Genomic DNA, 13,901 nt, shown 5'->3' on the forward strand with positions numbered 1-13,901 from the left:
TACAACACTCAGAATTCTGTTAGCATTTGTTACATACACTGGGTTGGAAGTGAACAGATTGCTATGATTTTAAGTAGTAAATAAATCTATTTTCAACAGAATAATATAGATTAGATAATGTAAGTGATTATTTGTGAAAAAGGACAACAGATGGTGGCATGTATTTCAAATAACTAGCACACCAGTTATGCCTATAGCCATGTTGGTCCCAGGATATTAGAGAGACAAAGTAGTTGAGGTAGTATCTTTTATTGGACCAACTTCTACTGGTGAAAGAGACAAGCTTTCAAGCTACACAGAGCTCTTCCTCAGGTCTAGAAAAGGTACTCAGAGCGTCACTACTAAATACAAGGTGGAAGAGATTGTTTAGAATAAGGAGTTAACAGATATTCTAAAGGACCATTCAAGTTGAAGTGGCCCATTAACACCTTTGCAGTCCGAGGACAAAAAAGGGCGGGGGAGGAGTTAGTAGGTTGCAGATTCTTGTAATAAGCCATAAATTCATTGTCTTTATCAAAACCATGATTTTTTAGGCCTGGTCTACGATACGGGATTAGGTTGACGTAGGCTGCCTTGCGCCGACCCAGCTGTGGAAATGTCTTCCCTTAAATTTGGCTTTTGCCGATATAAGTGCCTCTCTGTGTCGATTTAGTAACATCACCTCCCCAAGTGGCATAGAGTCATGGTTAAGATGACCAGATGTCCCAATTTTATAGGGACAGTCCCGATTTTTGGGTCTTTTTCTTATATAGTCTTCTATTATCCCCCCACCTCCATCCCGATTTTTCACATTTGCTTTCTGGTCACCCTAGTCATGGTCGATGTAATTAAGTCAATGCAGTGTCAGTGTAGACACTGCATTGCTTACGTCGACTCTTACTGGCTTCTAGGAGCCATCCCACACTGACAATAAAATTGATACAAGCACTCATGAGGCTGCGCACTGCTGACAAAAGAAGTCAAGTGTCTACACACACAAGTGATTTAATAACTGCAGTGACTGTATGCTCACGTAAATTAGGTCGACATAATTCTATAGACCTGGCCCTGGTGTCGAGCAAAGTTAGGAATCGGGTTTCAGAGTGGTAGCCGTGTTAGTCTGTATCAGCAAAAGAAAACGAGGAGTACTAACAAAATTTATTTGTTAGTCTCTAAGGTGCCACAAGTACTCCTTGTTTTTTTTAAAATTATGAATGTAAGCTCTCAGGCTTGTCTTTCGAAGGTGTTCATGCAGGTTTCCTTAGTAGGTGAGTACACACTCAGATATGGAGTAATGGTTTTGTGAAAAGTCTTCACCACAGATGATACGGTGTTTCTGTCTTATCATTTTTCACACACAAAACAGAAACACCATATCACTCTACAAGAGCCAAATTTAAGGGAAGACACTTTCTCAGTTAGTCAAGGCAAGGTAGTTTACGTCTACCAAAATCTGTAATGTAGACCAGGCCTAAAAATCATGGTTCTGATAAAGACATTAAATTTATGGCTTATTACAAGAATTCGTAACCCCAATGCCCCTCCCCTTTTATCCTATGACTGCAGAGGTGTTAATGGACTACTTCAACTTGAATGGTCCCTTAATAGATATTCTAACTTACGCTAAACAATCTGTTCCACCTTGTATTTAGCTATGACACTCTGAGTACCTTTCCCATACCTGAGCAAGAGCTCTGTGTAACTTAAAAGCTCGTTTCTTTCACCAACAGAAATTGGTCCAATAAAAGATATTCCCTCATCCACCTTGTCTCTCTATTACACTATATATACAGTTTGTATGTCTATATTCATATATATACACACAAATCTGTGTATGTATATATTGTATTTATGTATACAAAAATTACATCAAGGACCTGACTTGAATGACTAAATCCAAAAATTAATGATCAGGCTGAAAATTCAATTTATATGAGTTCATTGTGCATATAGGTTATATATAAGGTTGCCCACTATATCTTGACCATATATTACCTTGCAATTGAAATGCAGTTATTAGTTAATAACTGAATTTCAACTATAAGACTAAATTTTTACCTTTGTATGACAAAAGAAAATAAATTCAGTGTTATGATCTTTTCTCTTTTCTAGTTTTTGCTTGTAGAAAACACACATTCCTTATGGACTTTTAAAATGTATATTAAATAACTTGGAATTTTTAAAACAAGGGTTATAACCTTGGAATCTGCGTTACTCCATCATATAAATGTGCTTAGACCTTGGTTCAACAAGATATTTAAGAACAAACCTTAACTGTAAGCACGAGTGGTCCCACTGAAATTAATGCCTATTCACAAATAATTCAGGAGCAGAAAAATGTAAAGTTGTTTTCTGCTTATAATGTGACCAGTATTAATTATTGTTATGAGAGATATAATGGCTCTAAAATAATCATTCATGTAAACTCTAGGTAAATATAGCTACTTAATATGTATACTAGCGGCTAGATATCATGGGTCTACAAAGAAGGGACAGGCGTAAGGATCTCTTTGATCTCTAGTGCAGGATGCAGCCAAAACACTAAAGATTTCAGTCCTTTACCTTGGAATGAACTGATAACGGCTGAATTATAAACCACCGACAACAAGGACTGAGAATAGAAAAGATGACACCAACCTATATAATATTTATAAAGCATTAATATGCTTTTAACTTGACCTAAAGAAATTAAAATTGATCTCCAGTTGTTCTAAACTGTTGTTGTTTAGACATACTTGCATCCAAATTTTGTTTCCATTATGTCTTTAAAACAGACTCAGAACCAACAGAAATGCCCTGGGAATCACCTGGGAAGAAAATTCAGTTCCTTGAGGATGAATTGTTTCGACTTACGCGAACAGTGCTTGATCTTCAATCCTCCTTAGCAGGTGTGAATGAAAACCTGAAACTTACTGTCCAAGAAGATGCCAGTAAAATGTTGGTCTCGTGGCTGAACAACCTTCATGATCACCCAGGGCCTGATAGTGTCCTGGGTGGTGAAACAGACAGTATTCATCTGCCTGGAATCCTTGGCAATAAAGACCAGAAAGAGCCTTTTACTGATTTTGGAATGGAAGACATAAAGTCTGAACTAGCTGAGGTCAAAAATACCTTGAAGACAAAAAATGACAAGCTGGAAGAACTGAATGGGAAAGTGAAAAGCTATGAAGGGCAATTAAAACAACTGCAGGAAGCAGTACGAGGACCTACAATAACAATACCGAGTGGTGATTTATATCAGGAATATCTAGATTCTAAAATTGAGGTCCTGAGACAAGAAATGCTGGAAGGATTGGAGAAGAAAATGGCAGATCTGAAAAACTCATGTGAATACAAACTAATGGATATCCAGCAACAATGTGATGACCATGAAACCAGCTGTTCAGAAATAATGCAACTTGTAGAAGAAAAAGAAAATGGCCTAAGGAAAGAAATAAACGAGCTCAGAACTCAGATCCAGGCTCCTTCAAACCAGTCAGATTGCTGCAAGACCAGCCACAGTGATGACTTTGGTCAACAGATAAAGAATTTGGATGAAAAACTTGACAGAGTTGTGGAAGCACACAGAATCTTAAATGCCAGAATAGATAATGAAATCATTCACATGTCCACTCCAAATCTAGAAGACATCTTTGGCCCAAGATGGGAGGAGCTAGACGCTAGAATTAATGTTACAGAGAGGAATGCTGAAGAACATTGTTTTTACATTGAGGAAACTCTCCGAGGTGCTATAGCTGCTGAAGTGGATGAAGTCAGAGACTTGCTTGATCAAAAACTACAGGCACTGGAAGACAGGCTGGGTGGCGCTATTTTAGAAATTGCCAATGCCACAGCCTCAGATGGACTATCAATTAGTTCAGGATCAGTCTTGCACAGTGACCCAGGATCTGGAAATGAGCAGCTTACAACTGAGATGAATCTCCTGAGGAACAAACTGCAAGCCATTGAACACCTTTGCTGGCAGAAATGCCAATCTGCACCCCTAGATATGGAAGAGCTTCAGAAAAGCATAGAAAATGGTAGCAACAAATATGAATACTTGCTTTTGAAAGTAGAAGACAACTCTGCTCTTTTGAAGTCTTTAAATGGTTCCCTTAATGAGAAATTTAACTTTACTAAGAGCAACCAACAGAACATCCAGAAGGATCTTCGTAGAATTTGGTATGGTCTAAACATCATCGATAAAGATGTGAAAAATCTTCAGGTTGGCTTGAGCAGCTGCAAGGAGCAACTTCTGGGTGTCAATTCTACATGTGAAAAGATCCAGCGAGGTGTATTCAGAAAAATAGATGAAATACGAAGAACAGTTGTGAGTCAAACCTCTCACCCAAATAATTGCTGTAATGAGGTGAAGGAGAGGATGGAACAGCTAAAGTACCAAATCTTTAATGACCTCAGGAAATGTAAAGAGAACACCGATGATATCCAAGAGGGAGTCTCGGATGTGGATAGCAGACTGTCCCATGTTGAAAAAGTCTGCAGCAAAATGGACTCCATCTCAGGTAGCCTGCAGCGAATAAAAGAAGGTCTGAACAAGCATGTCACTAGCTTATGGAACTGCATCAATCAGATGAATGGAACCATGACATCTCATTCCAAAGACATTTCTGGCCTCAAAAATTCTGTCCAACAGTTCCACAAGCAGGTCACCAAAATCACCACTGACCTTCAGGAGCTGATGAAAATTCAGTCTGGGGCACGTAAGTTAACCTTCACTAGCTTTCTCGACTGAAAAGTTTAGAGAGTGGAGCTGAGCTAACTCAGTTCAGCTTAACAAGGGGGAGCAAAAAACATTACATTTAAACATTTGTTTTGTTTTAGAAAGATAGTAATTTTGGTTCTGTTTTCCAAAACTACATATAAAGCTCTTTGCACACATTTTCAAAAAATACAATGAATATGTTAGGAATGTTACCTCTTACTTTTAGATTAAAAGCAAAGCAGCAGCAACAAAACAAATGTTTTGGTACTTTTTTTTTCTCCCGAGTGCTGAATTTCAAATGAGTGTTTTAGGTAGTGAACATCAGTGAAAATTGCTTCAGTTTGTTTTATTGTATTCACCTTCCTCCTTTTTGGGGGGGGGGGGCGGGGAGAGGGGGAAGTGAAAGACAAATTAGGAAAAATCAAAGCCAGATGAATTTTGACTTGAAATAATTGACACGCATCTCTAATTTGGCTACTCCTAAATATCACTCTGAGGTTTCTTTTTAAACAAATGAGATTCTCAGGTCGTGTAATTCAGTACTGGTCCATTGATTTATATGGAGCTATGCCATTTTACACTAGCTGAAGATCTGGACTAAGACTCTGATGGTGTATAGTTTTATGAAGAAGCTGAGTTTACTGAAGAACATTGAGTTCCTGTCTTTGTTACCGTGATTAAAAAGTTGACTGTATTGTGAAATTTGCACTCTTCAATTTGTTGCGAAACACCTAGCATTTATTTTATTTTTATGCTTTATACATAACTGATAAATTTGATATTAAAATGGATTGATTATGCTATAACTTTAAATCAAGGAAAGCACAATTCCATTATTCACTGATATTAGGATTTAAAATGTAATTGTTGAACTTTTCTTTGCGTTAGCTTTACAGTCTTTTACTCTGAAGTTATTTTCATGTAAGTACAGGATAATTAAGTAAAGAAGGGAGGCTTGTGAATGCTAGATAAGGCACATTGGCATGGAAATTTTTTTTTTTTTTAAATGACAATGTTTAATTGTTTAAACAGCAACAAATGTGTACTTTGATAACCGAAATAAAAATCTTTCTTCTTCAAGTAGTGCCCTTATTGGTGCTCCCCGTAGATGTGCATGTGTGTCAGATCAAAGATTTTACATAGCAGTGTCTGTCCGGCCCACGCATGTGCCCCCTGTAGCCTTGTGCCTGGCACAGTGGCTACGTAGAGCTCTGCGGGTGAACTGACCTCAGCTCCTTCTCAATCGCCTTGGCCTGAAACAGAGCCTTAGCAGCATCTGAGTTGAGCTTACCTCAGCTGTATTTTTTTCCTCATATGTTACTAGTTAGTGGGAGTTCTTAGTGTTTCCTTTGTGTGTGCTAGTTGTAGTAATTTTATAAAATAAGTAAATTTTTGTAATTTTTTTAATTTGTTTAGGATAAGGCCAGTTGTCCTTTCGCCTGTTTTTTTTTTTTTTTTTTCCCCTCCCCTCAGAGGAACTTAAATGCTGGAAGGACATGCCCGGTTCTAAACACTGCCTTTCGTGCCAAGAGGCTATCCCAGTCACTGACAGGTACTCCTGGTGTGTCCGTTGCATTGGGGAGTCACATGTTCCCCAAAAGTGTAACTTCTGCTTGGCATTACAATCGAGAGCCAGAAAGAAGCAGGATTTAAGCTACATCGCCTTATGATGGAGAGCTCACTCTGACTGGCTTCTGACCCTGGCCAGGGGACCCTCCCATACAATGGTCTCCCAACAAGTCGACCACTTCAACCTCCTCGGCACAGCACTCCTCTAGAGCATTGAAAAAGAAATCTATGGAATCCTCTCAAAAAGACTCTAGAAAGTGGTTTTCAAGCCTGCTAGGTAGAGACTCTACCTCAAAGAAACAGTCTCTGTTGCAGACACCTGCCTTGGCACGTACCAGTCTCCAACTCGGTACTGACAAGGCTGTAGGTTCCTCAGGTACCGTGAACACCAGTAAACCCAAGGACTCTAAGTGTTCCTGCTCCAGAAGATTGGTAGCATCTGGTGATTGGAGTGGAGGGAGAAGACGACCAGCTCTTCTAAATTGGTACCAACAGAGTCTACTAGATACCCAGCACTTTGGCACCACAGAAGACCAGACCATCACCTACTATTCATCAGAGCACATAAGACTTTTGGTACCGACTGCTCCCTCTGCCACAGTTACTTCTGCCAACCTGCTTCATCGGTATCAATCATTGCTCCAGTACCACAAGCGTTTTGATTCCTGCAAGACCTGGCATTAACAGAAACATTTGAATCCCCTCTCTTTGGCACCAAACCATTGCTGGTATTGAACACCTCTCAGTCTCCAGACATTCACCTGGTAACACTGGAGTGTCCATCTATCTGTCTGAGTGCTCCACCTTTACCAAGTGTCGAGGAGGAGGAAGATGGGCACTTCTCATCAGTCTCCCACATTGCCATTCAGGGCTCTCCCTTCCATTATCAGGGAAACTTCTTTCCTGAGACCTCCAAGGAATCTGCATGTCCCAGTGAGAGACATGCCCCATGCAGTTGGTATGGACACCCTTGGGTGCTGCCTCCACCCCTGCCCTATGCACCACCTCGTTGGTCATACTGGAACTCTGGATGGCTTATTGCCAGCAATTTGCCAGGGCCCCTAGTGTTTTTGTCATCCAGAGAGAAGACAATCCTCACCAGCCTGCCTCTCTCTGTCACTCTCTAGGATGCTTGATCCACAGGAGGAGATCACTGAGGAGCAGGAAGTGAGCTTTTTGGGTGATTTCCTTGTCCATTCTAACATATCTTCCTCCTGTCCAGATGAAGCCGCCATGCCTTCTCCACCATCACTGGTTGGTGATTTTTAAACCATTCCAGGACCTTATTAAAAAGAAAGAGAACTCCTTGGAAATTCCACTTGAGGAGGTTAAGGAGTCACAGCATAAGCTGCTAGACATTCTGCACACTACATCATCGGCCCACATCATGTACTGATTAATGACGCCCTGCTAGACGATGCAAAAATAATTTGGCGAACCCTGGCCACAATACCACTTACTTGTAACAGGATGGACAAAAAAAAAATTACGTTCTCTGTAAGGACTCAGAATTTTTATTTTTGTATCCATCACCCAACTCCCTTGTGGTGGACACTGTGAAAGAATGTGGAAGACAGCACTATGCTAACTCATCACCTTATGACAGAGATCTACAGCGACTTGACTTATTCTTATTTGGCTGAGAGTCCTATTCATCCACATCTCTACAATTTAGGTTCACCAACTACCAAGCTCTCATGGTGAAATAAAGCCATACTAACTATTGAGCCATACTAACTACTGAGCATCTTCCAATAGAGTAGAGGAAACGATTTTAGGCAATCATTGCTGAGGGTCAGCCGCTGGCAAGAACAACTCTGCAGGCCTCCCTGGACACCACTGGTACAGCTGCTCTTTCTATCTCCATGGCAGTCATGAGGAGGCCCTCCTGGCTTCAGCTCTCAGGGTTTCTGAGGGAAGTCCAAAATACAGTTGAGGGACCTTCCTTTCGATGGATTGAAGCTGTTTGCAGAAAAAAATGACAAGTCACTGCATACCTTAAAAGATGAGCATCTCCTGTGACAGGAAATAGACATCCTCCTAAACTTGGATGCTATTGAATGGCTCCTATGCCATACAGAGGGAAATGATTTTATTCCAGGTATTTCCTGGTTCCAGAAATCAGGGGCAAGTACATGAAGAAAATGATGGACAACCTGTCCTGAATGTTTTATATCACTTTCGAGGGGGAGCGAGATCACCTTCCCCCTGTGCTGAAGCAAGGAGACTCTGGAATTGGTGCATACGAAACCAGATCATTATCTCAGCAGCTTACTTTCTGGGTATACAAAATATCAGATGCCCAAAATATCAAACAGCAGCAAATGCCCTCAGCAGGCCTTTCTTACAAGATCACAAATGGGAGATAGATTGCATTACACTCCACTGGATATTTCAATGTTGGGGCAACCTGCAGATAGAGCTGTTCACCACCCCAAAGAGCAAGAAGACTCCCAGTTCTGCTTGAGAGGTGGACTGGGTCATCACTCCCTAGGGGAAGCCTTTCACCTTTGTTTGGAGTTCAGGCCTGCTGTATGCATTTCCCACAACATTCTCGATATCCATGGTGCTATTCAAGATCAGAAAAGACAAGGCCAGCGTTACTCTAGTGGTTCTGATGTGACCAAGACAAAGATGGTTCCATTACTTCATCCGGCTCTCTGTCTGTCAACCAGTTACCCTCCAGACCTTTCCCCATCTTCTCCCACAGGGTGCCGGTCAAATCCTTCACCCCAACCTTGAGCTGCTTCAATTCAAGGCATGGCTGATAGAAGGTTCACAGGGTTAGAAGCAGACTGTTCTGAGGATGTAACGAGAGTGCTGTTACATCGTAGGAAACAATCCACTCGTAATACCTATGTACAAAAGTGGATGAGATTCAATCACTGGTATAATCTAAAACATCTTTCACTACATCCTCTCCATTATTAGTTATACTGGATTACATCCTAGAGCTAAAATGACAGGATTGTCTCTAAGCTTTGTTAGAGTGCACTTGGCAGCTATAACGGCCTTCCATCATATGGTAGAGGGTTTTTCTGTCTTTGCTTATCCTACAACAAGGAGGTTTCTGAAGAGATTGGCAAACATCTTCTCATAAATCAGATGCCCTGCACTATCACGGGACCTCAGCTTGGTGCTCAGATGCCTTAAAAGGCCCTCCTTTGAATCTAGGGTGACCATCTTCGCCTGTGCTGAATACGGGACACCTGGTAAAATTGCTCGTATTCAAATGAGTTCAAAGACAATCAATTAGAACATGCTATTTAAAATGCCAGGGCCCAGCAGCAGAAGGAGGTTCGGGCTGGGAGGGGGCCTCGGGCATAGGTGTAGTATGACTTCTGTTTTGGAGGCAGGGGCCAGTGGAGCTCAAGCCAGCTCCAGCCCTTGATTCACCTCAGCAGGCCACCCAGCCTGTCTTTTGGTTGCGCATCCCAGTGCCACAACTTAAAAACTATAATTCAAAGGTGCAAGGCTCAGCTCAAAAAGTTTGAAAACAGCTCAGGGAGCCGGTAGCTAGGGGCTGTGTGCGGGCAGGGGGGTAGCTCAGGGTGCAGGCAGGGGGAAGCTAGGGGCTGTGTGCAAGCAGGGGGGTAGCTCAGGGTGCAGGAAGGGGGGAGCTAGGGGCTGTGTGTGGGCAGGGGGTAGCTCAGGGTGCAGGGAGGGAGTAGCTAGGGGCTGTGTACCAGGAGGGCTCTCCTGTGGTCCCTGTTCCCCAAGGGCTCTGCCAGCCATGGAGCCAGGTCCCTCCCGCTGCAGCTCTTACCGGCTGCATGAGAAAAGAGAGCTTGAAGCTGAGGAGCAGCATCAACCCCCTGCAACAGCAGCAGGAGGAGAAGAGGAAACACTATGGCTGCCTGATCCATGGCACCAACCAGAGCAGCAGCTGCCCCGCATTGCCTGGCACCAACTTCCCGCCTCTGAACTTGTCAGGGGGCAAGAGAGAAAGAGTTGTGGGAGGTATGGAGCTGCCCACTGGACTGCCCCGCTCTTGCACTGCAGTTTTGGGGGGCAACATCCACAGTGCCCCCAAACTCTTCCCATGGTCTCAGGGGACTTCTGCCCCTGCCAGGGAGCACTGGGGATCGGGGCTTCAGCCCAAGGCCGGGTATCAGGGATTCAGCCCCACGGCTCTAGCTTCAGCCCCACGGATGGTGCTGGGATCAGGGTTTTAGACCTGCAGAGGGCGCTGGGCTCAGGCTCTGGGGTTCAGCATTGGCGCACAGTGGCCCCCCTTAAAGGGCTTGCAGACCCCCATTGAGAACCCCTGCTTTAGGTTTCACATAGGGGGGCGCCCCCCGCCCCCACACACAGGGCTGCCTCTTCTCCTACCTGATGTTGCCTCTTGTCGCCTCTCCATCTGGCCTGAGGCCACCACGTGCTGTCACTGACCAGCCACCGCCTGCCCACACCAACAAGATGGGGCTGGGGCTGTGCTGGCTGACCAGGAGCAGAAAATACAGGACAATTTGCCCGTTTTTCAGAAAAAAAAAAAAGTGGGACACCTGCAAGAGGACTTAAATGTGGGAATGTCCTGTTTAAAAACAGGATGGATGGTCACCCTACCTTTTACACTCATCTATGAAATCAGACTGTTCTAGTAGCCATTACTTCTGCTTGAAGAGTTGGAGAGAGAGGGGCTCTGATGGCATATTCCCCCTCTCCTCAGCCTTTTCTAAGGATAAGGTAACTTTGCGACCACATCCCAAATTCTTACCAAAGGTATCCTTGGACTTCTATGTGAACCAACTTACCTTCTTCCAGTTTTCTATCCTATGCCACACTGGGATAAAAGAAATGAGGCATTACATACACTCAGTTTCAGGAGAGCATTATCCTTTTACCTAGGCAGGACTAGGCCCTTTTAGAAAATCTCCCAGATTGTTACTCTCCATTGTGGACAGAACTAAAAGATCTCCAGTTTTCAAGCACAGACTCTAATGATGGATATCTGGTTGCATTACCTACTGCTATTGGTCTCCCAAACGTCAACCTCCTCCTGGAATATCAACTCACTCCACGAGATCCCTCTCTACTTTAATAGCCTTTCTTAAGAATGTTCCCATCACGGAAATATATAGAGCCGCAACTGGGATCTCCATTCATACAGTTCCTGAAAACGATGCGGTTACTCATGCCTCGGCTTCTGATGCCATGTTTGGCTCTACTGTACTGTTGTCAATCTGAGATTCGACTCTGAAGCCCCACCCCTCTGTAGCTAGTACTGCTCAGTAGTCCCCTAGAGTGGAGCAGCCATAGGGACGCTACTCGAAGAAGAAGAGGAGACGGTTGCTCCCCCGCCCCCCCGTGCAGTAACTGTTGTTCTGCGAGATGAGCGTCCCTGTGGGTTTTCCATTACCTGCTCTCCTTCCCTCTGTTTTGGAGTTACTTACAATGTTGCTCTGGGATAGAGAAGAAACTGAGGGCGGTTTGCCTGTGCAGCTATATGTAGCCACGGTGCAGCGCATGAGGCCGCAGGGGGTGCGTATGCAGGCAGAACAGACACAATTACCTAAAATCTCCCATCTGAGGCATGCATACCTAGAGTGGGGAGCACCCCTAGGGGACACATCTCAAAGAAGCACAGTTACTGTGCAAGGTGAAGAACCATCTCTTCTGGGAACTTCCCACATGAAATCCCAACCCCTAATTTCCACTAATTTAAGCAAAGAATGCAAGGAAGACTCATAACTCCAAGAAATTTCCTGGAGGTGAAATTCTGGCTTCATTGTCGTCAATGGGAGTTTTACCATTGACTTCAACAGAGTCAGGATTTCACTCCTAGTTCCTAACTCTGTGCCAGATTAGACCCAGCTCCCATAGAAATACAAGATAATGGGGAATTTCTAAGGAGAAGGATATATATAAAATCCAAAAATAGACTACATATGTCCTGAAATAAACCCCCTTCTGTTATTCAGTCTAAATGTGATCATCTTATTAGAAGCCCCCTGAGAGAGGAATGCACACACTGACACCATTTGGTCAAAGCAGCATTATCTTCTGGTGACTCAAGAAGTTGCCATTACTTCAGTTATCAACCAAATCTTTCTAATTTCCGCCAGTGTGATTTAATATCAATGTGTGGCCAGAATAGTGGGGTCAAGATTATTGTTTGTGTTCCATACCTTTGCCCCCCAAAACCTTTTATAATTCTGCTGCATACAGAAAAAACGCCATCCCTCACCACTATTAATATCTCTCTTGCCTTTTTCTTCTCATTTGAACAATTTGTGTTTCCCAAAGCATCTAACTAGAGTATGCATCTCTATTATACTCCTGAGAGGGCCGTGAGCCTGCCTACTGATTAATCCATTGTTGGAATTTAATGAAAGAATAAAGATCAAAAATATTGGTACCGGCCAGGAGAGTAGGCTTAGCCCTTCATTGTAGTTCACTTACACTGAGTTTCACAGAAGTCTTACTGCGGTATTGGTAGATGGACTGTGCTGGTGGATTTTACATTGGATGTGAACTGGGATCTTCAAAGTCAGTGATTCCTGAGTTGTCTGATTATATAAAACATATAATGCTTGAGCTGGGCACAAGGATTTGTCCCAAAATACAAGAAGCTGGGCTGAGTATGAAACAGACAAGAGAGGAGAGGGAGGAATCTTCCTTCCCACGCAGTGGAACAGCCGAAGAACCACTCTATAGTGGCTACTTCAGTCCCATGACTAGATCCTCTGATCCAGCCCACCTTGCTCCTCCCCCACTTCACTTCTGCTGCACACAATCCTGACTATAGCCCCATCTTATGCATATTGAAACTGCACCTGCTATGCAGAAGGGATCAAGATTTTTTCCTTGCTGCGGATACACACACAGTCTTGTCCACGCAATGTAAAGCAGACCTCTCAACAGCTTCATGGATTATGTTTGTTTAAATCTACTGCAGTATTTTAAAGCATGAAATAAGCTTAAAACACCCATATTTCCATAGTATAATTCAGTTTCATAGCACTTTATATGGTCTCTATAAACTGTACCTACAGCGACCCTTGAGAAGTGACCCAGCCGTTAGAGACTAAACATACAAGCATTTAAAACTGTAACGTCTCACCTCAAATATGTGTGGCCTCAAAGAGGTTCATAAAGCAAATACTTACATCCCAGAGTGATTCAGAATAAAATAATGCTATCCAGCACAGCAGTCTGAGTAAGTCTTGATGTTTGCAGCTCCAAAAAGCTTTTGGCAACAGAGGGACTCCATTGGAAGTGGTTAGGGAACCTTGCTCCGCTAGGCAGTTACATCTTGTACTTTTCCCCTTTGGCAATTAATACTGTTTTTGGAACAAGATGTGTCTCTATCAATGTGCCCATTCCACTAAGATTTAACTTTTTGATGAGTCTTATTGTAATATCTTCTATGGTACCTTTAATACTTTGAACTGGTGATTTTTCAGTTCTGGCTTATAGATCAATATTAAATTCATACCTAGATTTAGGTACTATTTGCCAACATATTGTATCATTTAAATGATGTCATTTTGGTTTGGGAGACTAGAGTAGTAACACATTTCTCTTTCTACAGTTGTTTGAATGTGGTAACACAAGGATACCCTATAAGGTTTTGTTTTAGAATTCCCACGCTCCAATTAGACAACTAAACTGAGCAAAGGCAAATTAGTCTGAAGCCAGGAATATGGCT

General features: G+C 42.8%; 2 protein-coding genes across 12 annotated transcripts in view; one reads left to right on the plus strand and one right to left on the minus strand.

The window, feature by feature from the left end:
- The window catches only part of LPIN2 (lipin 2), a 140,117-nt gene that overhangs the window by 32,181 nt on the left and 94,035 nt on the right, over positions 1-13,901 (minus strand). For 6 of the 10 annotated variants that reach the window (XM_078851544.1, XM_078851554.1, XM_078851550.1 and 3 more), the window contains one exon: positions 6,053-8,212. The exons of 1 other annotated variant lie outside the window; for it this stretch is intronic. In XM_078851544.1, coding sequence (XP_078707670.1) covers positions 8,145-8,212 — 68 coding nt within the window. In that variant the 3' untranslated portion in view covers positions 6,053-8,144. Of the gene's footprint in view, positions 1-6,052; positions 8,213-8,758; positions 13,534-13,901 lie in introns of those variants that run through there. 3 more of the 10 variants (XM_078851546.1, XM_078851548.1, XM_078851549.1) reach the window with 3 other exon arrangements.
- EMILIN2 (elastin microfibril interfacer 2) overlaps positions 1-13,901 on the plus strand; it is a 53,100-nt gene that overhangs the window by 23,000 nt on the left and 16,199 nt on the right. For both annotated transcript variants that reach the window (XM_073331469.2, XM_073331470.2), the window contains exon 4: positions 2,754-4,679. In XM_073331469.2, the coding sequence (XP_073187570.2) occupies positions 2,754-4,679 (1,926 nt within the window). The remainder of the gene's footprint in view (positions 1-2,753; positions 4,680-13,901) is intronic.

Source organism: Lepidochelys kempii, chromosome 2 (assembly GCF_965140285.1).
Source record: "Lepidochelys kempii isolate rLepKem1 chromosome 2, rLepKem1.hap1, whole genome shotgun sequence".
Lineage (NCBI taxonomy): Eukaryota > Metazoa > Chordata > Testudines > Cheloniidae > Lepidochelys > Lepidochelys kempii.